This window comes from Drosophila simulans, unplaced genomic scaffold, assembly GCF_016746395.2.
Source record: "Drosophila simulans strain w501 unplaced genomic scaffold, Prin_Dsim_3.1 Segkk87_quiver_pilon, whole genome shotgun sequence".
Lineage (NCBI taxonomy): Eukaryota > Metazoa > Arthropoda > Insecta > Diptera > Drosophilidae > Drosophila > Drosophila simulans.
The window spans coordinates 148,359-175,250 of NW_025416883.1; the positions used below are offsets into that span (position 1 = coordinate 148,359).

At 42.3% G+C, this 26,892-nt stretch overlaps 3 protein-coding genes across 5 annotated transcripts in view; 2 read left to right on the forward strand and 1 right to left on the reverse strand.

Moving 5' to 3' along the window:
* The first annotated feature begins 7,979 nt into the window (after positions 1–7,979).
* On the forward strand, positions 7,980–9,317 carry LOC123327437. Its single transcript, XM_044923854.1, has one exon. The coding sequence runs from the start codon at positions 8,049–8,051 to the stop codon at positions 8,844–8,846; it is 798 nt and encodes a 265-aa protein (XP_044779789.1). The 5' UTR covers positions 7,980–8,048; the 3' UTR covers positions 8,847–9,317.
* LOC123327441 lies at positions 9,089–12,131 on the forward strand. The gene is made up of 2 exons (XM_044923862.1): positions 9,089–9,167; positions 9,317–12,131. Exons 1-2 carry the CDS (start codon positions 9,089–9,091, stop codon positions 11,149–11,151), a joined length of 1,914 nt encoding a protein of 637 aa, XP_044779797.1. The 3' UTR covers positions 11,152–12,131.
* A 1,359-nt stretch (positions 12,132–13,490) lies between these two features.
* Positions 13,491–26,892, reverse strand: part of LOC27206972 (dnaJ homolog subfamily C member 16) — a 156,976-nt gene continuing 143,574 nt past the window's right edge. For all 3 annotated transcript variants that reach the window (XM_039298322.2, XM_039298321.2, XM_039298323.1), the window contains one exon: positions 13,491–13,776. In XM_039298322.2, coding sequence (XP_039154256.1) covers positions 13,736–13,776 — 41 coding nt within the window. In that variant the 3' untranslated portion in view covers positions 13,491–13,735. The remainder of the gene's footprint in view (positions 13,777–26,892) is intronic.

Consider the following 26,892-nt stretch of genomic DNA (forward strand, 5'->3'; position numbering starts at 1 on the left):
GGGGTACCCCGTGTGGTGGCGGGGCGAGAATACTACCACAGTGCACTCGGCTTGTAGTAAAAGGCGACTGAAGAGTGAAGAGTCAAGGAGGTGGACCAAAAGGGAAGACGAACCAGAAGACGAAGTGCGACTTGCCTCAACGCCCTGCTCCCCGATGTAATACCTTGACTGGCAGTCCCGGTGAGCTTGACAAGGACATGTGAACGAGCGGAGGTTTTTGTTTAGTACGTAGACATAACTCTACTGTGAGGGTTATGAATCGTGCATGCCATCTAAGGTACGGTAGGTGGTATGTTTAAAAGATTTCACTTTCCTGCCGCATATATATAATAAAAAAAATAACAACGCTGTTCGGGCAAAGAGTTTTATAATGACGTACTGTTATAATGAAGTACTGCGGAACAACAAAAAATTTGTAACAAGTGCCGTGCCTACCAGGAAGGCAACGTTGCTTAGTGGAATGCCTACAATAAAGCTGCCTGGTGGGTTGTGTGACAATCCTTACCTTAGTAGGCGTATGCTTAAAGGTTCGCTACGGACCCTATTTGCGAATGCAAACGGTTGTGTGCAAAAAACAAATTAAAATAATCAAGCTCACAATAACTCAAAATAAAAAATGATGCGTTAATTGCAACAACCACGCACTGCGGCAATTTGGCCACTGGAGTTACCGACCCATCGCTCCACACCACGACCACGCTCACACACATAAAAGACGCTGCTGTGCAATGAGTTTAGTATATTGTGACGTCCTTCTTAGAATTTGACTAATACGTATAATATGACTGGCTTCAAAGTGCCGTTACAAGTGAGGCGACAGCGTTGTCGCGCTGTTGTGTGACACTCCGTACCTTAGTATGGTAAAAGGAATCGCTACGGTTAAAGTCCCAATGAATAGTAAAATAATTATATAGTGAGTGAGCACAGGGACGTGATACATTTGCACAACACACATTGTGCACGAACCTAAAATAATATTAAGTACATATGACAAATCATTAAAAACCAAAAACCAATATTGAAATATTCAAAGAAATTTTAAAATATTCAAAAAAATTCAAAATTAACCAAATTATTCGCAACAGTAATAAAATTGGTTCTTTTCATCCCTTAGAGTTTCTTACGTCGGCAGTGGATTATAAACACGCAGCACAAATACGCATACTGTCCATCGCTTAACAATAACTCCATACTTTTACTGTGTACCAACCTCTGCCTAATAAATTGACACTGTTTGATACTTATTTCTACACCTACTCTTGTACTCTTGTGAGAAAATATGGAAGAGATTAAGGAGACTTTGACACAGTTCAATGAAACCTTAAACACCTTGCTTGGCCAAATGGCCGGGATTAAAGGGGAACTTAAGAAAGGTAGCGACAAGGTAATGACTTTAGAGGGGGACTATGACTTAACGGTAAGCCAGCTGATGGGGTGATAACCAGAGAATCAGTCCGGAGTGCGTGTGTGTGTAACGCGAGAGGGAAGGGGTAAAATTATGGCATGCAAAACCACTCATTCCACTTTGTGCTCAAAATTTGTTTCTGTTCGCAGCGTGCAGATTTGCATTCACTCCGTTTATTCCTTCCTTCCACGTAAGCCGGCTGACACATTTATTATTATTATTATTATTAAGTGGGTTTCTATGTCTTCACTGTCTGCAATGCCAATCTTATGCAAATGACTTCGAAGTCGGCAGTGCCCCGTAAGAAGGCCACTTAAAATGCGCACGGGGTTTTTCCCGTGTGTTATTAAGGTCATGAATCTTGTATGGTTATATTCACGGAGGAGAATCTTAGACTGCCTAAGTCCTGGTAGGTGCTCCCAGAAGGACAGACGTTTTTCTTCCTCTATTAACTTAAGTAAGCCCAGGACTCTGTGGTGACCAACACCACAGAATGGTTCGGGCCCAATTAGAGGGTTCTCTGCCCCTTTCCTGGCTAGGTTGTCCGCTAGCTCATTTCCCGGGATGTTGTTGTGTCCCGGGACCCACCTTATTGTGGGTTTATTGACAGCTCATTTCATCTTCATTTACTAGCTTAGATGTTATCTTAGCTTTGCTGAGCGCCTTTATGACAATCAGACAGTATAGCAATGTCCTTGGCACGATAGTTCCTTTGCAAATTAAACTCCGCACAGCGTCCAATAGCACAGACTACAGCTTGAAAAATGCTGGTGTATCTGCCCATTGATTCGTGGTATTTCAACCTGGGGCCTACAACCCCCAGCCCAATTTCTATATGTGAAAGGTGCTCTTGTGCACTTATCAATTGTGTTATCGACATGAGTTTTGAAGCTATGTTTGGAGTCAAGGGTTATCCCAAGATAATTAACTTTTTGCTGGCCTCTATGCGACATTCTGACAGGGTTATTACCTTTATTCTCTATAGCTTGTACCTATTTGTAACAGGAACAATAAAAGTTTTGCGAGGATTTAGGCTCTGGCCTACTTCCTTGCACCATTCGCTGGTCATATTGAGGCCCAGTTGAATGATATCGCAGAGTGTTTCCTCATATTTACCTCTGGCTATAATGACAATATCGTCAGCATAGCCTTGGCAAAGTATACCCCTGCGGGTCAGTCTGTCCAGCAACTCGTCTACCAGCAGAGGGGAGAGGACAGCCCCTTGGGGGCATCCCCTTGTGGTAGATACTGTGGACGACTGTCCTCCTATAGTGGCCATGGCTCGCCTAGATGCCAGTACTGATTTGATCCATCTGCTGGTTGTTGCATCTAGTCCTCTTCTTGCCAGGGATGCGTTGACGGCCTCATGAGAAGTATTGTCGTATGCACCCTGTATGTCTAAGAAGGCACATAGCGCCACTTCCTTATGAGTAAGTGAATCCTCAATAAGGCTTTTCAGGTGATATAGGGCAGTATCAGTTGATCTGCCCGCCCTGTAGGCATGCTGCGTCCGTTGGAGCGGATGCTCTACAAGCAGAGTGCTTCTAATGCTGACATCCACTAGCTTTTCCAACGTTTTTAGCAAAAACGATGTCAAGCTGATGGGTCTGAACGACTTCGGATCAGTGATGTCTTTCTTTCCAGCTTTTGGAATGAAGACCACTTTTGCTACACTCCAGGCAGTAGGTATGTGTCCTAAAGCTAGGCTGCTGATCAGTATTTTCCTGATCGGCACTGCGAGCTGATTTAGCGTTCGTTGTAGCAGGATTGGCTGAATGCCATCTGGACCAGGAGATTTGTAGGGCTGGAATGTACCAATTGCCCATCTTAATCTCTCCGTTGTTACTATTGATTTTGCTTTGGCCCAATCAGTAGCACACGGTCTACTTTGTGCCGTTACCGGGGTATTCCCATCCGTTTGAAGCGTGCTTTCCGGAAAGCGAGTAGTAGCTCAAGTTTCTCTTTACTTCCTATAGTATAGGAGTTATCCTCCATTCGTAGTGCCTGATTTGATTCTGGCACTCCTTTGGAGATTGCTCTGAGAAGTCTTGCGCCTTCACGTGTGTTTACTATTGCCTCACAGAAGGTTCTATAATTCCTTCGTTTGGCTTTCCTGATATCATGGTTATACATGGTCAGTTTAGGCATCCCAGTTCCCTTCTCTTTTTGCTTTGTTAAAGAGACGCCTTTCCGTAACTTCTCCAATTGGTCGTTCCACCATGGAGCATCTTTTTCCCTCTTTGCTTGACCAAGGGAGCAGTTTTCTCTAAACGCGTTAGCAAGACACGAGTTAATATCTTCCACGGCGGCCTCCAGTTCTAGAGTGGTACGGAGTTTCCCGGTTACCCCAGAAGTTGAATTCGGCAGATTCCCTTCCCAGTTCGTATTCCTGGGATTGCGCCTACGCTCGCTACATTCTAGACTTAGCCCTATGTTAAAACGGATAATTCTGTGATCTGACATTGACTCCTGAGGAGGTACGTGGCAGTCGCTTATTTGCGAAGCCACTGATCTGCTGGAAAGTGTAATGTCCAGAGCCTTAGATCTTACCCTAGTAACAAATGTCGAAACATTGCCAACATTTAGGATTTCTAGATTGTTATTCAAGATAAATTCTAAGAGTGACTCACCTCTTTGATTTACGTCGCTGCTGCCCCATATCACGTGATGTGCATTTGCATCACATCCGATGATGATGGGTGAGTGTGTCCTCTTGCAGTATTCGGCCAGTACAGTGATTTCGGGCGGTGGGCACGCCTCGTCACCGGCAATGTAAGCTGATGCCACCACAGTCTTCTTGGCTGCTCCCACATCTTCTACCACGATCGGTACACAGTCCCGCGTGAGAAATTCTGTAAGTATATAATAATTAATACTTCTAAATGCCAGGATACAGGCTCTAGGGCTACACGCCCGTTGATCCCAAATTACCTTGGCGTACAGCCTTTATATTCCCTGGTTATACCAGGGTTCCTGTACCAGGGCTAGCCCAAGATGTCGTTTTGTCCTTTTTTGTCCATCCTTGCCAGCACAGCCGAGGCCGCCTTGGCGCGATGGGTGTTCACCTGAGCTATTCCTGTACTCCCGACCATTAAATGATCGGCTCCATCGTCGGCGTTGCTGATCTGGAGATACTCAGATCACCATCCGCTGGTATCGCTTCTTCCTTACTCAGCAGGTCTAGTTCCATGCTTAGCTCCTGATAGGATATCGGGGTCTGATCCCCCATCTCGATGATGGTCGCATCAAGATCCTCATCATCCGCCAGATCCTCGCTGGATTCGGAGAGCTTTTTGGGCTTCTCCTTCTCCGCGGAGACTGGTGGATTTCGAGGAGTCTCGACCTGTCTCGTGCCGGCTTTGATCGCTTTGGTCTTCTTTAAACCACAAACTGAGATGTCTCCAAACTTGAAGCTCAGCTTGTGGTCACTAGAGATAATATTGGCGCATGAGTTGCCATCAATGCCAAGGCTGAGGAGCGAGCCACCACCCTCTTTCTTCCTTGATATGAGACGCCAGTTCTATGTGTCCAAGTCATTTTTTTTCTTGATCAATTCCATGATCCACTTTGTTGTTTTGTCTCCTGTCCTGGGGCAGAAGATGGTGATGTTGTGTGACGATGGCAAGTCGTCGCCCATCTTTACTTCCAGGGAGACACCGCTCCACTTACTGAGGCTGGGGACTGCTGATTGCAGCCACTTAGCAGTGGTTGCGTTGCGGCAGTCCACTATCATTGCGGATGATAGTGGACTCCGCGGGTGATTGCGGATTTCAGGTCTGTTGCCCTCGGTGCCGTTTTCTTGCAATTCAAATCAGATGAACCATTGATAATTACCTTTACCAGAAAAGTCAGAGTTGGAGAAACGCTACTCTCAAACAGAAAAGGAAAGTCTTCACCTGGTTTGGGCGGTGGAGAAGTTTTACCTGACAGGTCTGTATTTCCAAGATCTTTGACAATCCCTGATATCGCTGAGTCTTCCAAGAGGGATGAAGAGATTATAGACGTAATCAGTTGCCTTGAGAACGACTCTTGGAAGCCCGATTCATTGGCAAATTGCAAACACAAAAGCAAATTGACCACAATTATTGTTTACCACTCGTCGCCAATGTAACACATTTAATGGATTTCGGTTAGTCACCTTATTACCAATATTCCTTACAATAATTAGTAGTCTTACCGTTAATACAGAGTATTAATCTATCGACAGTAGAGGAGAGTACGGGCGAGTCGCGCTTTCCGGACGCGGATTCGCAGCCAGACAGTCCGAAGGCGACCGTAAGCTAGAACGCGCGGAGAAGGTCACAATTAGCTAGAACGCACTGAGAACGTCACAATCAGCTAAACGCACGGAGAAAGTGACGGTCAGTGAAAGCAGAGAGTGAGAAGGTGATGGGCAGTGAGAAACGCGCAGAACACAGAAGGAAGGACGAGCACTGCACGCGAAGATCGATCCTCGGAGCATTAGAAACAAGGAAGGGACAGTGGAGTCTTACACCCTGCCCCATAACATCCTGAGCCCATTCCAGCTGTCAGGTGGTCCTTCAGCAGAGACGACAAGGGCCTGGCGCGGTTAGAAGGGACAATGGAGTCTGCAAAGGTGGTCCCAGGTAGAGCGTTGGCAGGTTATACTGCCCCCAAGACATCCTAAGCCATCCTAAGGAAAGACGACGAAAGAGCAACGTTTCGCGGTAAACGGTGATCACCGGAGTAATCCGCTGTAAAATGCTCCAATAAAGGTGTTCTAATCTGAAACTCTGTCTTCTCCTTGGTCGAACGCACAAACTCTCTGAGCTAGCCGCTGCAACTCGTAGCGAGCAGAACCAAGAAAACAGTTCGTTACACAAAGTATACCTACATTTTACTAACGGATTTGTTCAAGTTACGGGGTTTGGACTGTCACCCGCTCTCCACTCCCTCTTACGCTCTCCGCTCCCGCTTTTCTTCGAGTGTTTTCTTTTCAGCAAATTTGGAAAATTCCAGGACCAGCAACCCCCAACAACCCATCATTTTTTGGTCCTTCGACCCGGATCTCCTGGATTTTCAAGTTTGACCACCAACGACCAAATTATAAGATGAGTAAGATGAGAAATTTCCATTCCTTTTAATTGCCGGTCTGCAGCAAAAGGTTTGAAAATCCAATTTCGTTCAATTTGCTGTAAGATTTATTGTCAAATCTAACGGATTTCTCCGACAAAAGGCAATTAAAGAAAAGTACTTATCCATTCTCACGGGCGCCGCCATATTACCACCCACCGTTCTCCTTTCACCATCATTCGTCCAAATTTCCGAATATATTTAAATATTCATCCAGTCCGAAAAGTGCAAAATTCCAATGTGTGAAAATAATTTGTGCCAAGTTCAGTAAAAACTTCTAAGTCCAAAGCTTTGCCAAAAGTGGCAAAAATTATGTTCTCGTTTCACTGTGTCCAACGCAAGCCAAATTCTTCTTTTCGCAACACATTTTTTGATTTAACTCCGCAGTCCACTTAATACAATTTGCTTTGCTATTGAAGAATACAACAACGAAACAAACAACACATACCCTCTGGCCATTCCAATTAAATATTAATTAAACATATACCCGCCAGTTCCATATATTACATTAACATATACTACATCCATATATATTACATATATTACATCAACATATATTATATCCACATATATTACCGACATACATTGCGCATATTATCTGCATTCCTTTTAAGCATATACCAAAGTTTAAATTGTTTCCCGTCGGCAAATCCAAACCACAAATAAATTTTATTCCAAGTGCCGACGCTAAAAAGGCGTTTTGTTTTCCATCAATTTTTTCCGTAAATTTCCAAATTAATTTCCGAGCAATAAATTAAAAGCGTTTTTTTTTCTCTTTTTTTTTTAACAAATAACTTTTTCAATATTTATTAAATTATTTTTTAAATTTTTTTTGAAAATTTTCAAAAATAAACATCCATAAATAAATAATACGACCGCCAAATACAAGTTGTTCACCCGGCAAATATTTTTTTCCTGTATTGCTTGGATATTAATTTGGATTTGTTTAAGAAGTACTAACAACGCGGAGAAAAGACTCCAATTCCACCATTCCATTTTCTCCGTTTCCAGTTGTAAACAAAAAAATATAATTTTCTTCGTTCTAATAAAGATTTTATTTCACCGTGTTCCACATTCCAAGTGTTCCAACCGTAAATAAGGTGGACCTAATTACCATAAATCACAGGTCAGTTATCCAATTCGCTGTTCACTCCGAGTCACCTGTCCAATTAGTCTAAACTACGGCGTTTCCACTTCGTAAATTTTACACCACTTTCTCACCCATTACATCCCATACGGTCTTTTTCCGCTGCTTTATACAGTTCACGGCGGCAAGCTTAAATTTATTAAGTGCAGTCTGAGGAATCTGTCTACTTTTTCAAAAGTGTGACCGGGCTCCAAAACCGCTTCCCTTCCATTTCGTATTTCTTCGATTATGCCCATCGGGGACGATAAGAAGAAATTGTCCGCTGACAAACCCAGGTCTATTTTTTCACCACAAGGGCCCAAGAGTCCAAGAATCCCAAGCATTTCGGTGAAAACGCCTGCGCAGATTTCCGACGACTGTGCTACTCCATCCAAAGCCACAGTACAGCGCACAGCTAAAAATATGGCTGCTTCCGATCTAGCGCTAGCCAAATTCATTTCGGTTTCTGACCGCTTAAACGAATTTGAGGCTCAGATCAACACTCCGGAATCCGCAGCTCCAACCGTCACGATGCTTAGCGTCCGTCGCGACCAAGTCCGAACCCTATGGGACAAGGTTGAAAAGGAATTCGACCTCTGCTCAGAGTGCCTTGTGTCTGCAGGCGAAGCGGCAGCAAGCAACATGCCTATTCTCAGGGCTAAATACAGTTATTGGGATTCAGTATATGAAAGGTGTGTTGCCCAGCTCGTTGATAAAATCGAGCAGGGCACTTCTCAGTCCATCCCAACCGCGAACGCTGCGCCCCAGGCCTACATTTCCTCTGGCTGTCGGTTGCCTCCATGCGATACAGAAGTTTTCGCAGGCGACTATCTTCGCTGGACGACTTTGCGGGATCTTTTCACAGCCATTTATATCAATAATCCACGGCTGACTCCGGTTGAAAAGTTATTCCATTTAAATGCCAAAACAAGTGGCGACGCGCATGCCATAGTTTCGATTTCGCCTCTCACCAACGAGGGTTTCCGCTCTGCGTGGGAAAACCTAATAGAGCGTTTCGAAAATAAACGATTGTTGGTAAACAGTCAATTGAAAATACTGTTTAATGTGCAGTCGATACTACAGGAATCTGGGGCGGCCCTGAAGGTACTGCAAAGTACTGTTCAAGGTTGCTTGACTACCTTAGAACTGTCAGCTGGTATATCTGTGTTCATCCAAGCTCCCGAAGATAACTCTCTCCTTATGGGAGCAGTCGCTACATAAGAAAGCCGACATCCCGACATAGGGAGAGCTGAACACCTTCCTCACAGAACGTCATCGAACCCTAGAGGCAATCGATGATGTGAGACCGTCCGTACCAAGTAAGTCGCACTCCAAAGCGATGAACTCAAGTGGGCCCTCTAGAAAACTATTCCTATGAGACGAAAGTGGCTCCAAAATCGAAAAGTTGCGACTTGTGCAACAAGGAAAACCATCCTGTCCGTGTATGTCCGCGTTTTCTCCAAATGTCGGTTGACGACCGATCAGCCTACATTAAACGGAAGCAGTTGTGCTTAAACTGCTTTGCAAAGGGACATCAGCTTCGTGAGTGCAAAAGCACGCACAATTGTTTTACTTGCCGTGGCCGGCATCACACGTTGTTGCACCGAAACAACCTCTTTTCCAGCAATTCAAGCCCTTTAAATCCTGCAAGGCCAATTTCCGCTAATAAGGCCAATTTCGTTCCAAATGAGCAAGCCGGTGTTCAAAATTATTTCGCCACGGGCTCAAGAGCTATCCTTCTTGGATAATCAATATTTCCCATCTTGGCACTAACTTTAAGGCACGCGCCCTGATCGACTCCGGATCAGAGGCGACATTCATAACCGAGCGACTGTTCAATCTAATTAGATTGCCATTCCAGGTGGTTCAAGCCCAATTCTCGGGCTTAAACCAAACAGTAGCTGCTCAGTCCAAGAAGCTCTGCAGTTTCACCATCCGATCTCCGACTAGGCCCGCGTTGCAGTTGGAGACGATGGCCTATGTCCTCCCTCAACTTGCCGGAAATCTGCCTTCCTACCCAATTCCGCAAAATTTCCTTCGGGATCTTCCCGATTTTCCACTGGCGGATCCAAAATTCTATGAGAGCGCACAAATAGATGTCCTTATCGGAGCCGACATTCTTCCTTCGGTGCTTCTGAGTGGAGCAAAAACCAACATCTGTGGCTCTCTCTTGGGGCAAGAGACCATTTTCGGCTGGGTACTAACTGGGCCAGTGTCAGCCTCAGCCCAAAGCAGAATTTCCTCTTTTTCGACACAGATCTCCCACGCGTACGATAATTCACTGGACAAACTACTCACAAAATTTTGGGAGGTGGAGAATATACCAACAAAGTTGGTAAAAGAATCCGATTCCATGTGCGAGAAGAATTTCCTTCAAACGACCACGAGAAACGAGTGCGGCAAATATGTCGTTACTCTGCCTTTTCGCGACCCAGAACATATCGGTTCCGGGCTAGGGCATTCTAGGTCTTTCGCGTTGGCTCAGTTCTTAAAAAATGAGCAGCGTCTAAAAAGAGATGAGGCCTTGAAAGCGAGATACGATTCGGTGATCCAGGAATATCTCGACTTAAAGCACATGCGACAAGTTGTCCGAGTACTGCAGCAGCTAGCAGCTGACGTACAACTCAGCCATCCAAAAGCTAGCAATGTCATTCGAAATTTCATGTATGTGGATGATGTTCTAGCCGGAGCGGACTCCACAGAAGAAGCTCAGCTCATGGTGCAAGAGCTCCGAGACGTTCTGAATTCCGCCGGATTTCCATTGAGGAAATGGACCTCCAACCAAAAGGAAGTTTTAGCGGCCATTCAGAGCAACCATCTTTTAAATACTGATTTTCTCGAGATCGATGCAAAAAGTACTGCCAAAACCCTCGGTATTCGCTGGAGGGCAACCTCCGACGAATTCTTCTTCGTCCCGCCAGAGTTGGCTAACGAAACGTCCTTTACAAAACGCCAAGTCTTGTCCCAAATTGCCAAATTGTTCGACCCTGCAGGCTGGTTAGCGCCGTTTATCGTTCGAGCTAAAATTTTCATGCAGGAGATTTGGCTGCAGGAGCTTGGGTGGGACGAAAACATTCCAAATGAGCTTTTTCTGCGATGGCTTAATTTTCTCCAAAATTATTCGGTTTTAGAGCAGATACGCATTCCACGCTGGCTATCGTTTCGTCCAGATTTCAAGGTAGAGCATCATGGCTTTTGCGATGCATCGCAAAAGGCTTATGGGGCGGCAATATATGTCCGCGTAGAAGTGGGCAGCACCATTATGGTGCAACTCCTAACCGCGAAAACCCGGGTAGCACCAGTCGAAACGGTTACGCTCCCAAGACTGGAGCTGTGCGGAGCGTTATTGCTTTCCGAAATGGATGCAGCCATCATTCCGCAGATGCCTACGATTAACTCCGAACTTTACTGTTGGACAGACTTCACGATAGTGCTTGCATGGTTAAGCAAGCCAGCGTGCCAGTGGATCACATTTGTAGCCAATAGGGTGACGAAGATCGCCCAGGCCACAAAAACAGAGAATTGATCTCATGTTCACTCTGAGCATAATCCAGCAGTCCTGGCAAGTAGAGGAGTTTCCCTCCGAGATCTAGCCGATAGCCAGTTATGGTGGCACGGACCGACTTGGTTGCAAAATCCACGCAACCAATGGCCAACTCAGGTCGACAACGCTCCGGTGACCGACCTGGAGAAGCGTGCTCTAAAAGTCCATCTCGCAAAAGCTCCTTCTGAAGAGTTGTTGGCACGTTTCTCCAAGCTAGAGAAAGCTCTACGGGTCCTTGCTTATGTTCATCGCTTCATTCAGCGGTGCAGGAAGCAGACATCTCCATCTGATGTGCATTTGCTGGCCACTGAAATCGCCGCCGCCGAGCGGTTCCTAATTTCGAACACTCAGCGCAGAGCATTCCCTGTGGAATATCACTGCCTAAGTGAAAAGCGTCCAGTGCCAAGTTCAAGTGCCATCCTAAGCATGAACCCGTTTCTAGATCCGCAAGGACTGATCAGGGCGTGCGGCCGTGTGGCGGCTTCAGAAAGCCTTCAATACTGCTTTCTCGCCTCCTTGCGAATTTCACTCATCGAATAACTCTCCATGGTGGTAACCAGTTAATGGTGCGCCTCATCCGGTCGAAATACTGGATTCCGAGAATTAAGAACCTGATGAAAGCAGTAGTAAATTCGTGCAAAGTATGTGCGATCCACAAAAAGCGGTTGCAAAGCCAACTGATGGGTGTCCTGCCCAAAGAAAGAGCATCGTTCTCCCGACCATTCACGTATACTGGCATGGATTACGCCGGTCCGTTCGATATAAAGAACTATACGGGAAGAGCATGTCTTATTACAAAGGGGTATGTGTTAGTTTTTGTTTGTTTCTCCACCAAGGCCATCCATTTAGAGCCTACATCTGACTTAACGACCGAAAAGTTTCTTGCCGCTTTCTCTCGTTTTTTATCCAGAAGAGGGTGTCCACGTCAAGTCCAGTCAGACAATGGCAAAACCTTTGTTGGCGCTGCCACCCTGCTTTCCCGCGATTTCCTTCAAGCCGTAAAAGAGTCGGTGACGAATGCCTATATTCATCAAGAGATGCAATGGCAATTTATTCCTCCTACAAATGCACTGCCACACGAAAATACACGTTCGAAGAGCTCTCCACGCTCTTGGCAAAAATAGAAGCGTGCCTTAACTCCAGGCCGCTCTCTCCTATGTCTGAGGATCCGACAGATTTGCTGGCTCTGACGCCAGGTCATTTCCTTGTCGGGGGACCCCTTATGTCCACGGTGGAACCCGAAGTAAAGGGGGAAACGAAATCCATTCTTAATCGGTGGCAGCATTTGAAAGCTCTCCATCAGCAGTTCCGTGTGCGATGGAAAGAAGAGTACCTCAAAGAACTCCACAAGCGTTCTAAATGGCAGGCCCCGTCCAAAAATCTCCGCATCGATGACATGGTCGTCATCAAGGACGACAACTTACCCTCTAATGAGTGGCGGCTCGGCAGAATTGAGTCTGTTTTCCCAGGAGCCGACGACAACGTCCATGTAGTAAATATCCGTACTGCACGTGGAGTTGTTAAACGTCCAGTGGCAAAAGTGGTGCTTTTGCCGACGGAGTCTTCCGAATCTCCACAATAATAGGCGCTCCTCTCGTCCTTAGTTGTAATTCACTAGCACTAATCATCCATTATTTTTCATTTCGTTTCGATCTTCTTTCGATATTCAACTACGCGCAGCACGGCCCCTCGTCAACAAAACGCACGCAGTGCTCGTGCCTTGGAGAGCAGACGTACCCGAGGTATTCAATCCTACCGATGCCGAGTCTGCCGCGGTATCCATCCTCTTCGGAAGTGCGCGAGGTTCCTAAAGCTCAGCGCTGAAAAGCGTTTGCGAGCAGTCCTCATTAACAAATACTGCGCCAATTGCCTCGCTCACGAGCATTCCACGGGAGACTGCCGAAGCGGTGATCGTTGCAAGAAGTGCGGATTCCTGACCTTCGACAAGGGAATGCCGGTCGCTCAGAAAACTGTTTTTGGGTGGATCGTGTCCGGTGCCTGCAGCCTGCCGTAGGATGGCTGGGTTGCAACCCCAGTGATTGCAAGGGGGGCGGAATGTTCAAGTTACGGGGTTTGGACTGTCACCCGCTCTCCGCTCCCTCTTACGCTCTCCCGCTCTTCACCACAGAGTCTCCAAGGAGTCTCCGCTGCGCTTGGGAGAGCCTAACTAATTAGAATAAGCACCAGTGTCAAAACTAACCACGCTGAATAAACATACGCCCATACATAAGAAAAGTCTAGTGTTCGCTTTTCTTCGAGTGTTTTCTTTTCAGCAAATTTGGAAAATTCCAGGACCAGCAACCCCCAACAACCCATCAAGATTATTTATTAGAATTAAATGTAATAAAGTTTAAGTAATTTGGTTTTACAAAGAATCTGTCAAATAAATCACTTAGTAATAAAGTCTGGCCAATAATTTATGTAGTATTTTTGTGTTTTTCCATCAAACAATCTTTCAAGCCAATTGTCAAGACCGTTAAGTAAATGATCCTCCAAAAGAATATTTGGTTCTGACTCTGATTCTTCAGAGAAATCTCTTTTCAGAAACCTTCCAATTTCAGGATCCTCATTTGCGTCCAAAAGCTTTTGAGTATTCCTTAATGTCCTCTGCAATGAAACAAATATTAAAAAATGCAGTTACAAAAATTAAAATAGCGACAATCAAACTTTATTGTAAAATACTGCATCATAAAAAACGCGATCAATATTTAAACAAATTAAAGGAATTTCTAAGTTTAGTATTCAAAAAATTCGTTGAAACACATATTTTTTAATTTCCTATCCTAACAAGATTTTATAAAGCTTTTTCTTTCTTTAACATTCGAAAATATCTAAAAATAATTTGAGGATAATAGATCATTATTAAATTTAAGTAAAAACACGAGAAAAAGCTTTAGTAGAGGGCCTTGACTATCACACACCGATAATCAGCTGAAAAGACTGCAAAGTAGGAGTCGGCGTGGTCTGATAAAGGTTTGACAAGACAAAAGAAATTGGCAAGAAATAAAATTAGAACATATTTTTAAACACAAGTTTTTCTCACGCCCACAAACGACAGAAAGCTGCGCGCACACACTTTTGGAAAATGCTTTGATATTTTTTCACTTTCCTATTAGTCTTCTAAGTTTCGTTCAATTTGCCAAAATACTGTTTACATAAGCTTGACCTTATTGAGCTGGTGCTAGTGAAAGTTGCACCGATTTTCGAAAATTTGCAGGAATATTTTTTGAAGACTTTTAAGTGACCAAAATGTTCTCGGCATATCGATGGAAATCGGAAGACCAAATAATATAATCCAAAAAATATTAAATCTTTTTTCAAAAGTGTGGGCGTGGCAGATGTGTGCGGTTTGTGGACGTAGAAACAATTGAAAACAATCTTGCGCTGCTTCTATTTCTTTGGAAGCTGCATGCTTAATGTCAACATTCTATCTTTTATAGTTTATAGATCGAGGCGCTCATACGGACAGACGGACATGGTCATATCTACTCGGCTATTGATCAAGAAGCCGACCAATTCAATTAAAGTCAATAAATCACTTAATTGTGAACGCAGTATGCGTTCTAAAAAACAATTTTTTGGCAACGGCACACAGCCGTTCTTCGGCCTAACCGAAGCAGTTTTGCCTGCTCTCTCAAGAGCAATGCACTCCCGAAATACAATAATCTCAAAACACTGACGCTTCTCCTCAATCTAACTAATGTACATTTGGTTTTTAGTCTTAAAATGAAATTTGAACAATAATGAATACAATCCAACCCGATTTAAATTTTCTTTTATTTGACTAAACTTAATTTACAGCGTTGGTTTTAGTCATTAAAGACGGTCCATTTAATAGACTAATAGACGGTCGTGATTGTGTTAATTCTATTGAATCGCAATCGAAAAACATAACGTTAGTTGGTCCTTATATTGGCCACGTCATCGTCAATGCTAATTAAAACATAAGCAATAAATTTAATTACACCACGACGGTCAATATCGTGTTAAGTTTTAACAAAAACCTCTACGATACCGCGAAACCGTGTAACGCAGTGTGAACAAATTCTGAATTTAATATCAGGCAGACGCTATATAATTTGGGAGAAGCTGTAAATGCAATTATTTACCTCAAAACCCCACGAAAAAGCTATATAGCCCTTTTAAAAATTTAAACTTAAGAAAAACTCAAATTAAAAACAAGAGAGAATGCTATATTCGAGTTTCCCGTCTATCAGATACCCGTTAGTCAACTAGTGTCAATGCGAATGCGAAAATTCTTAATTTTTCTGGGATAGATATTGGGGAATAAAAAGAAAAAAAGCGCTGCGGATTTTTCTCTAAAATCTGAATCTCAACCTTCTAGCTGTTATAAATACTGAGATCTCGACTTTCATACGTACTCGGCTATTGATCCTGATCAAGAGTATATATACTTTATATAGTCGGAAACGCTCCCTTCTGCCTGTTATATACTTTTCAACGGATCTAGCATACCCTAAAACTCTACGAATAACGGATATATAATAATAAGAAAATAAGGGGAAAAAATTAAAATGATAAGAATATAATAATAATAATAATTACAAATAAATTAATTTGTTTGAAAACAATAACAAGAACATCAGCAAAATGACAATGGTTCCACCCCTGTCGGATAGCAACATGACCCAAGTTGCCTACCAGATTCGCAATGTGGAAAAATTCCACGGTGATCCGGGCAAGCGATACACCTCTGAGAGCCAAATCGGCTATATACTAGCCGTTTATGTTACCGGAGATGAACGCCAACAGCAAATTCTGTTTAGGCATATTGAATGCAGAATCAGCGGAGGCGTTGGAGCCAACAACATTACCACCTGGCCCCAGCTTAGACGACAAATGGTACTCAACTACAAACCACAGTTTTTAAACCCCACGTTTTTTTGGGGAGTTTCGGAAGACCCCGTTCCGAGGCAGTGTACGAACAAATAAACCACACAAATACACCTATCCAAAAACAAAATCTTTGATAAGCCACAAAAGGCGTTTGATCACAATTATAACCAGACTAATAATAACATCAGAAGATCTCCAATGTGAACAGCCAAAATATTTTAAGCATTGAAACACCCGCTTGGATTAACTATAATGGTAACCAATTATCAATCATATCGCACATACCCATTAACTTTTCATTAATAAACACAATTAAAATAATCCCTTACTATAACGGCTATCAGCTTGATTACTCAGACACACAATCATATTTACAATACCAAAAATAAATAATTTTATTAATATTATTAAGCACTCAAAAGCAATTTGTAATATTATGCTAGTACCCACGAAAGAAATAATAAAATACATAGAACCAAACACAATCGTACCCTGGAACCAAAGAATTTGCTTTGTTGTGTAAAAGTAAGTGCTTTGTAAGTAAAAACAATAGACGAGAACTTGTATATGTGTGTGTGCGTACTTTAGCTAGAAGACGATTTTCGGGCCGAAATCAATTCTGATCGCAAAAAGGAATTTACATATTTGGAGTTCTGGCCAATTTCGTAGCAATTATCATAAAATAATAATTAAAAATTCACGCCTTGTCTCTTGGTACTGCCCCTACTTAAAGTCAGCTTTATTTTTCTTAAATTGGGTGCTATTTGTACTACAAAATTCTCTTAATACATGTTTTTTTTCTATTGTGTTTACGAATATTTTCTAACCCTCTTCCAAACACATTATTTCTCTGCGTATCCGAATATCTTCTTACGCTCTTTTCAAATTTGGTGCTTGTTGGTACTTCCAATTTCTCTTAATCCATCTTCTAACGCTCTTTATACACATTGGTGAGTCAACACATGTACTTATTGATGATTGAGACTCTCTTCAATTCAATTATAAACAAAAAATCACCACATACTGTATGCCATCTACGCATTATGCGTTCTATTAAACAATTGTTTGGCAACGGCACTTTGCCCTTCTTGTAAACGAATCCTAAAGCTTAAGCACCCAAGAGCAATGCTCCCCCGAAATACAATAATCTGAAAGCACTGAGGCTGCTCCTCAACTTTTGTTTTTTTTTGTTTTTCGCACGGGTCCCACGGCCACACCGCCTGCCCAACCGACCGAGGGGCGCTGCCGTGTATCGTACGGCGCGATTCGCGAGAAGATAGACGCGATATAGTAAAGAGAACAGAAACGAAGAAATGAACATAAAGTAAAATAACTCTAATAAATATTAGTAGGGTAGTAGGGTCTAATTATATAATAAAAAAGTTAAAATTGATTACTTTCAGAGCAGCAGAGAGTCAAGGTTACAAATAATAGGATAAAGTCTATTATAGTCAGAACATATTACTCTGTAAGGGTCATGCAACTCATAGTTAGATCTACAATGACTTTAAAAAAAGGCGTATATAGTTTCTAGTGAATCTACTTGGAACCGAGAAGTTAAGCCGACTAATCAAGTCGGGACACTCAATCCACGAATAAGCTTACACATAAAGACTGTTCCAATCATAGTTCTACGGTTAGCTAGGGAAGGTAAATTAATTAAAAGTAGTCTACTGGAATAAGAAGGTAATACATGTTTTGCTTCCCAATTTAGGCGCCGCAAGGCAAAAAGTAAAAAGTTTTTTTGGACCGATTCAATGCGGTCCGAGTTGACTACGTATTGTGGACTCCACAGGTGATCCATACTCAAGAATCGGACGGACTAACCAAATAAATAAGTTTTTACTCATGTAAGGATCATAAAATTCCTTAGACCACCTCTTTATAAAACCAAGCACACCCCTGGCCTTATTGACTATAGTCGAAATATGGTAAGAAAATTTTAGTTTAGGGTTCAGAAGAACACCAAGATCATCAACCCGTGTTATTCTGCCCAAAGGGCACCCACTTAGAGTGTAAGTCGTGCGTATTGGGTTGACACGACGAAAGGTCATAACTTTACACTTTGAGCCATTTAAGTTTAATACTCCATATTTGAAAGCTGTCTAGATCGTAAGCTTTCGTTTGAAAGCTGATCGGATTGTAAGTCTAAGTGGCGCGAAATGTCCTTGTGCTGGAGGCATAATTTAACATCGTCTGCGTACATAAGTACACGCGAATGTTTTATTATTAAGGGGAGGTCGTTAATGAATAAGGTGAAAATAAGCGGACCAAGGTGGCTCCCTTGTGGGACACCGAATGTAACTCTGAGAATACAAGATAGAGAATTTTTAAAGAGGACTTTTTGCGTCCTGCCATTCAGATAGCTTGAATTCCAATTTAGAAGATCAACAGGGAAACCTAGATCAAGTTTCCTTACTAGAAGGTCATGATTAACAGAGTCAAATGCTTTACTAAAGTCAGTGTATATGACAGCTGTTTGAAGATTATTTTTGAAACCCTGTATTAGGAAAGAAGTTAGCTCGAAGAGGTTAGTGGTTGTTGATCTGCGTTTTATAAAACCGTGCTGACACGGTGATATGATTGATCTGTAAATGAGGAGTGATAACATTTTCAAAAATTTTTGGGATAGCCGACAATTTGGAGATTCCTTTGTAATTGCTTGCATCCAGTTTGCTACCTTTTTTATGAAGAGGAATCACAAAGGACTCGTGAAATATATGAGGCAACTGTGAAGATTCCAGAGATAAGGTAAACAGTTTCAGTAGAGGCTTGCACAAGGCTTCCGCACAGAATCTGAGCACACAGCCAGGATTCCATCGGAACCTGGCGAATAGACCGGTTTAACACGCTGGAGATCGTTAAGCAGTGAGCTTTTGTTTATAGAGGGGCAGAATATTAGATTCTTAGATACCGCATAAGAGTATGGCTGTTCGGAATGAGGTAAAGTTGAATATGTTGTTTGAAAAAACTTGGCGATAGATCGGATATGGCCTGATCCGATGTTTCCGTAGTGTTTTTAAAAAATAAAGAGGAAGGGTAAGAACTTGTTTTTCGCTGCGTTAACGAATAACAAAATTGTTTTGGATCCTGTACGAACTGGAACTTAGAACGATTTAAATAATTCCTGTAGCACTGAGCATAAAGCACGGTAAAGTTTAACCGAGCGCTTACATATTATGAAAGGACAGACTGAGAACCGGTATTTTAAATTTTGTGTAAAGTCTGGACTTTCTTCTTTAATTTCTTAGGTGTGTCAACTCTTTATTAAACCAAGGAGGTTTAGAGATTGACGGATAGTACATCGGAACACAAGAGTCAAAAAATGATTTAATTGTGGTATAAAAGTTATTAATCGCATCCGCCATTATGTTGCAGGAGAAAAGATCGGACCAATTATAGCCAGCAATAAAATTGTTTAGCCTCCGAAAATTTGCCATGCGAAAACAGTGAATTCGCTTTGTTGATTTCTCTGAATTTACTTTTAATACCGTACCTATGTCGATTGTCACCTCGAAAGTAGGATGATCGTCAGGTTGAGTAAGAAGTGCTACCCTGGACAGAAACACACTTTCTGGAATTGTTACAAGACATAGATCCAACAGTCGACCAAGAGAGTTTCGAATATAATTAACTTGCGACAACGATAAGTCGAGCAAGTCGTCAATAAATTCATGTTGTGCTAAAGGGAGAAGGATATTCGAATTTTCTTCTGGGGACCACGTTGTGTCAGGTATATTAAAATCACCTAGAACTACCAATTGGTAACTGTCAGACAGTTTATTTAAGATAGATTGGATAGCGGACAGATGATTCTGATATTCTGAGAATTCAGAAGACGGTGGAATATACGAGCACGTAATGTAAACTGATCTGTCGGAAAATGACAGCTTTACGCATAAGAATTCAGAGTTACGGGACTCGTCAAAAAGTAACTCATTCCGACGCGAGGGTAGATCTAACCGCAATAAAGACTCCACCACCCCACCTCTGGAGGGACGGTCATACCTATATATAGCGTACATACCTGGAAGACTTCGGAGTTAAGTATCTCTTCAGAGGAACCACCGCGAGGGGTTTTGGCCCTGCAAATTGTATTTCTGAAGTGCCAACTTGTGCCGGTAGTCCGGACTCAATGTTCCCTTGTGGTGGTAAACTAATCGGGACAGGTAGAATCACTGGTTGAGAGACCAGTGTAGACAAATCGGAATCTTTTGCAATACCAGGGTGGTCTCCCTCCACAGCGAATTGATCGGATCGCTCAGAATCTTTTTTAGCTGCCGATCTTAACAACATATGCGGATTTGCTGCCATTGACAGCTGATCAGTTGTGGAGCCCGTGGTTGCGTGGCCTTTTGCAGCCTACCGCCAGCGGCTTTGTTGCGCTTTGGAGATTCATATAATAGCTTTAAGCCATTAAACTGTGAATTAATATCATCAGCTCGACGAAAACTATCTCTAGCTACGCCAAAACTGGTGATCAGTTCCTTTAAGCCACCTTTAGTTTGGCGCATAAGCGATTTCATCTCGTTCGCAACCACAAGGCAAGCATAACAACAGTATTTTAGATTTTTACCCTTTGCTAGGTCATCGCTTGTTCGGCCATTAAAACTAGCGAAATTAGTGTGCACCATTCTATCAGCCAACAAGTCATTTTTGGCCGCTCAGGTTTTATTACCTGGCAGCAATTTTTATAAAAGTAGACAACATTTACTGTTACCATATTTGTCTAAAATCAGACCATTGTGCACGAAAACACAAGATCAGCTGTTATTTTAGATTTTGTGTCGGGGAGCGAAAGAGCGAGAAGGTGAGAGCGGGAGAATAGGTGCACAGTGCAGTTTATGTGCATGCAAAAAACAACACCAAACAGCACTACGAACAACGCTCAAAAGGGAGAGTAAACAAAACACAAAGACGAAAAATACAAAAGACTTTGTATATTTGTTTAAACTACTGCACAAATCACAAAGAATCACTCGTATCTTTAATAATTATGTTTACAATATATGATACTAAAAGGTAATTATTAAAAACCTCGGCTGGTTTGACAAATACAAAATAAAAATCGGAGCTAAAAAAACACGACCGTTCGCTTTGAAGTATGCAGCCAACATACATTTGATTTTTAGTCTTAAGCTAAACAATTATGAATAAAGAATTCAATCCAACCCGATTTAAATTTTCTTTTATTTGACAAAACTTAATTTGCAGCGTTGGTCTTAGTCATTAAAGACGGCCCATTGAATATACTGAAAAGTAATAAACGTAACTCTAAATACCCTTCTTCTGCCTTTTACATAATTTTCAACGAATCTAGTCTACCCTATTATTCTACGCGGAACGGGTATAAGTTAATAATTACAGTTATCGATTTGATTTTGAAGATCGCAAGCGACCGTTTATTGCAATTTATCATTTGAAACTAAATCTAGCGTACAAAATGTTTCCCTAAGTCCCTAGCAATCAAGTGAAGTCGTCGGCAGCGGCGCAGCAGGCGTCGGCCGCGGCGCAGCGCAGAAGTGTCGATGTCGCGCTTAACCGTTCGTTGGCGTTGATGGCAGCGGAGACTATGTGGAACCACAAGATGTTAGAGAATCAATTGCAGGGCAATAACTCCTCCCCTCTTAATTGACGCTTGTCCTCGAGCGGTCATCATAAGGATGGGATGTTTTTGAGTCGCATCGTTGGTGGGGTGATTCGTGGTAGTTTGGGCACAGCATTAATGGTTTGAATGCCAGGTGTTTATTGTTGCGTGCGTTCGAGGTTTGTGCAACTCGGATGTGTTCTGCATTGACAACTTGATTGCTTCTATTAAAATTCTGGTTTTTACTAAATTACTAATGAATTTATATCTACATATTTTTAGACCATTGGAACCTTTGCAGAAGGCATTGATTCCGTACATTTCGTCTTTAATTGGTAAATTTTATTATTATTCAAATTAAATTATTATTTATTTATTATTATTAGTTTCCTTTACTGATCATGTTTTAAAATATAAGAAATAAGGAATTAACTGATTCAATATGGAGATTTCAATGGCATTCAAATTGTAGTTCCGTTGTGTAAAGCGAGAACGTGTGAAAGTTTTAACATTTATTTGACCGTCAAGGCAGAAATCGGTATATTGTTTTCAAGTAGGCTACTGGTCTCATTCAATTTAAACTCGCTCCGCAGAAACGCATTCACAACGCAATCTCTTCTTTCACGAGCCCAATCTAATTCTGCAAACCTATGGCCAACTCGTCTGTCAAAGTCGAATCGTTTCAAATTTAATTCTCGTGGTTACGTTAATCAGTATGTTTAATGTTTCTATGTTCTACTTGTCTATCGATGTGGCCACAGTAATTATTCTGAAGCAATCATGATCTTATGTTACTTTTATGTACTAATTTCCCTGATTCTGTTAATATTGTGGTACTTCGGTCTTCCTTAACTAGTTCCTTCCTAAATCTACTTGATAACTTAGAACCTAATCTTGTATTAACCCTAACGAAAATTTCTTGCCCTTTGATATAGGTCTTTATGGGCTTTCTTGTCCGGTTGTGGTATTCTATGTCGGTTTCCTGTTTTTGCCTAAGTCGGTCTATATTGTCCAGTCTAGCTTGTTCATATTTTTCTGGAGCTACGGTAGCTATCCTGCCGAAGAACACCTCTAGAGGTCGTTTTTTTGTGACAGAATGGACAGTGTAGTTATATTCATAGATGGCCCTATCGAGAAGTTCCTCGAAGCCCCTATGTGTTCCATCTCCTTTCAAACATCTCATTATTTCAGAGAGTGTGGAGTGAAATCTTTCTATCTGTCCATTTACTGTACTCTTATACGGAGGTGCTTTGTAGAGCTCAATACCCAGCTGGTCTGTCAACATGAATTTGATAGAGGCTGAGTTGAGGGACTTTTCATTGTCCATTACTATTAATTTAGGCACTCCATAATAAAACACGATATCTCTTAGGGCTTTCCTAATGTCTTCTACAGCTTTGGATTTGATAACTCTTCCCATGGCCAGTTTGGAAAATTTATCAATCGCCGTGAGCACCAGATGTCGTTCTGTCGAGTAGATGTCAATATGAATAATTTGTCCGGGGTATTCTGGCAAGGGAGTTTGTCTTATTTCTGGATGCGTGGGATGTCTGTCATATTTAGCAGTCTTACACACCAAACACTGATTCACGATAGCCGAAACTTTTTTCCTCATTTTAGGAAAGTATACTCTTTCGGACAACTGAGCTTTATTTTCCACAGCATTTCTGTGTGCTCTGTTATGTGTCCTAAGTATTTCTTCCTCTTGTTCGGCTTCGTTAACAAGGTCTTTGACTTTGCTTTGGCAGAATCTAATCTTGAAACCCTGAAAATGGATGGGGTAGAGAATTTGAATTTTCCCCATTACATCCTCGGATGTGAAAATTCCATTAATCACGGATGGGTTAAGATATTCTTTCAAATCTGACAAGAGACTATCGGGTGTGAACAAGTTGCGATCTACTAAATGCCTTTGAAATGTCGGGAATGGAATGCTAAATGAGTAGTTCTCTGACTCGGACTCCCTGAAGAAAATTTGATTCTTGAATGCGTTTATCGGGGCTTCAACGCTAGGTATCAGCCCATGGCTCGAACTGTCAGAGCTGTGCATTGTTGAGGCTACTGTGTTAATTTGTTCGACTGTCGGTCCTCTGGACAGAGCGTCGGCTACAGTATTTTCTCTGCCTGGCTTGTAGAAAATTTCGTAGTCATATTCCTCAAGGTATGCTTTCCATCTCTTAATCCTCGCATTTCCATTCCAACTACTGAGAGAATGGGTCAAAGGCTGATGGTCAGTAAAGATTTTCACCTTTGCTTTACCGTAAAGGTAAATTTTTAGCTTTTTTAGAGCCCAGATAATGGCTAACATTTCCTTCTCATTCGTGGCATAATTTTCTTCCGCCTTCGAGAGTGTTCTCGATAAAAATGAGATGGGTCTGTTCTCTTGTGAAAGAACAGCACCTACTGCGAAATTGGAAGCATCCGTTGTTAGGTGAAATTCTTTCTTAAAGTCCGGGTAGTGGAGTATTACGTCTGGAGAAACCAAGCTGCTCTTCAATTTCTTGAAGGCTTCTATTGCTTCGCGATTAAGGGAGACGGATTTTTTTGACGATAATGTCCTGGAAATTCGACCATCCTCCCCTCTCAAAAGCGAGCTAAGTGGTTTTGCTAACTTAGCGTAGTTAGGAATAAATCTCCTGTAATATCCGGATAATCCCAAGAATGATCTCAGTTCTTTGAGTGTCCTTGGAATTGGAAAGTCTGAGATTGCCTGTACCTTGGTTGGGCTGGTTTCAATGCCCTTGTCGGACACGACGAAGCCTAGGAACTCCACTTTTCTCTTCATGAACTCGCATTTATCCAACTGACATTTCATGTTGGCTTGCTGAAGAGTTCTGAAAATAGTGTCAAGGTTCTGGTAATGTGTTTCATCATCTTTACTAAAGATGATGATGTCGTCAATATAAATGAAACATATCTTACCGATATGTTCGTGAAGAATATCGTCCAGTGCGCGCTGGAAAATTGACGGTGCATTTTTCAGACCGAATGGGAGTCGTGTAAACTCATATTTTCCATTATTGATGGAGAAGGCGGTCTTTTCGATATCAGATTCCTTTAAAAGAATCTGATGAAACCCACTTTTCAGATCGAGCACTGAGAAAATCTTGTTGTCTCCCAATTGGGCCAACACTTCATTAATGTCAGGGATAGGGTATCTGTCCGCTACCGTTACCATGTTAAGTTTTCGATAGTCAATTACCACCCTGTATTTTTTCTTGCCAGAGGAGTCGAGTTTTTTTGGTACAATCCACACTGGTGAATTGTAAGGTGACCTTGAGGGTCGAATGATTCCATCGTGTAAAAGTTCGGAAATTTGTTTGTGTACCTCGTCTTTAAGAGACATTGGGTACTGATAGAATTTTGAGTATATTGGCGTATCCGATATAGTTCGGATTGCTGCCCTTACACTTGTTGTGTAGGTTAGTTTTTGATTCGGGTCTGCGAAGAGACCTGGATACGAATCAATTATTTTATTCAATATCATTCTCTGTTCTACCTCTAAGTGTTTTATTCTCGGACTAATTGTGCTAACAGCCTCGAACTGTTTTTCTTTGAGAACAACCCTTTTCCCGTTTTCCAGTGTCATGGTTAGGTTCTTCAAATCAATTTGCGCTCTCATTCCCTTCATTGTGTCTTTCCCAAGTATGGCGTCAAAAGTCTTCAGCGTTGGTAACAAAAAAAATTTTATTTCGAAATCGAAAAGGCTTGCTCTTTTGTAATGCGATATTAGAGCCTGTGTCAATCAACACCCTTAAAACCTTTCCACTCCCCACTCTACATTCGAAGTATGGTAGTGAGGAGTCTTCTACTCTAAAAAATGCAACACGTGGTCTCGTTGTTCGCTGTCCAAATTGTCTATTTGTCCATCACAGTATTCATTTAGTGTGCCGTTTATATTGTTCTGGGTTTCATAATCTTGCATCGACCGTTGATAGCCTGTCATGCTTCAACTGGACCCAGTTACTTCAATACTTGGCTGTCTCATGTTCACTGTTTGGATGTTGTAGTTCTTTTGTCGTTTGTTTATGTCCGAGTGTGGTCTATTCATATAATTAATGTTTCGCGTCTGTACACTGCCGTCCACGTCCATTGGTTCTGGTCTTGGTTGTGGTTTGGTCGCAAAGGGACGGGGTGGGGCATTATATTGTTGCCATTGCTGTTGATAGTTTTGTCGGGGTGGAATGAACGGTGCATTACCGAAGTTAGACACGTGTTGCCTTGGCGCCGGGAATGGCTGGCCTAAATATTGTGGAGGTCTCCTCATGGGATGTCGTGGAGGGACCGGTGGAGGCTGTCGATGGCCAAAGGCATTCGACGGCTGAAAATTGCGGGGTGCCGGAATGGGTTTTTCGTTTCCTCTGAAACTCGACTGTTGACCCTTATTCGCCGCATGGTTTGACCTGAAAGTTTGATTTTCAAGTTTAAGGCAATAATGTAAAGCTGAGGGGAGATCAGCTGGCTCTTTTATTGCCAAAAGGCGAGGTAAATCTCCTCGAAGGCCTCTGATAAAAGTATCCAGAGCTTTTTCTCTGTACATTTTTGTAACAAAGTGCTCGGATTCTCGGCTCATTTGCATGCAGCCGACTTTATTTAGAATAAGCGACAGATTTTTGTAGACGTCTTGGTGGAAGTCTTCCACCGACTGCTGGTGGCCTTGAACCAAAGTTGACATTTGGTATTCCAAGGTAGTTATGTCCCGTTTATCTGCGTAATGCAGAGTGAGACATCTCGACATGGCCTTCCAGTCCAGCGGAATGCTGTAGGACTCGAGTGCCACATCAGCACTTCCAACAATTTTATTTCTTATGGTATGAAGTATACCATAATATTTTGGAGTACCCACAAATGGGGTATAAGTCTCCATGATTCTATCAACGCTCTTTTTCCAAGACCCGAATTCTGCTGGATTTCCAGAGAATTCCCTGATCGATTTTACGATATCAGGCACCCTGTCAAAGTCCGCTAAATTATTTCTGTATTCGGGCTCGACGACCTGGTCGCTCACGTCAGTAAAGTCAAGAGTATTGTTGTTCATTTGTTTTATCAATCCAGGTAAAACTTGGGCCACCGTTTGGCCAATTAATGCTGTCAACTGTTCGACACTCATGTCTACGCGATGCTGTTCAGGCAGGTCGTGTCTTTCTGAGGGCACCGGTCTTTCGTTTGAACTAAAAGCTGATGGTCTTATTATATTATTAGGATTTGCCATACTGATTTTTAATTCGGACAACACCTGCACAAAACAAGCCTAAACCAATTTGAACTTAACAAAAGTT

Excerpts from the sequence above, each read along its gene's own strand:
- LOC123327437 (XM_044923854.1), top strand. The coding sequence starts at position 8,049 with ATGGCTGCTTCCGATCTAGCGCTAGCCAAATTCATTTCGGTTTCTGAC.
- LOC123327441 (XM_044923862.1), top strand. The coding sequence starts at position 9,089 with ATGTCGGTTGACGACCGATCAGCCTACATTAAACGGAAGCAGTTGTGC. Across the intron at positions 9,168-9,316 it reads TGCAAAGGGACATCAGCTTC|CAAGCCGGTGTTCAAAATTA; the intron begins GTGAGTGCAAAA and ends GTTCCAAATGAG.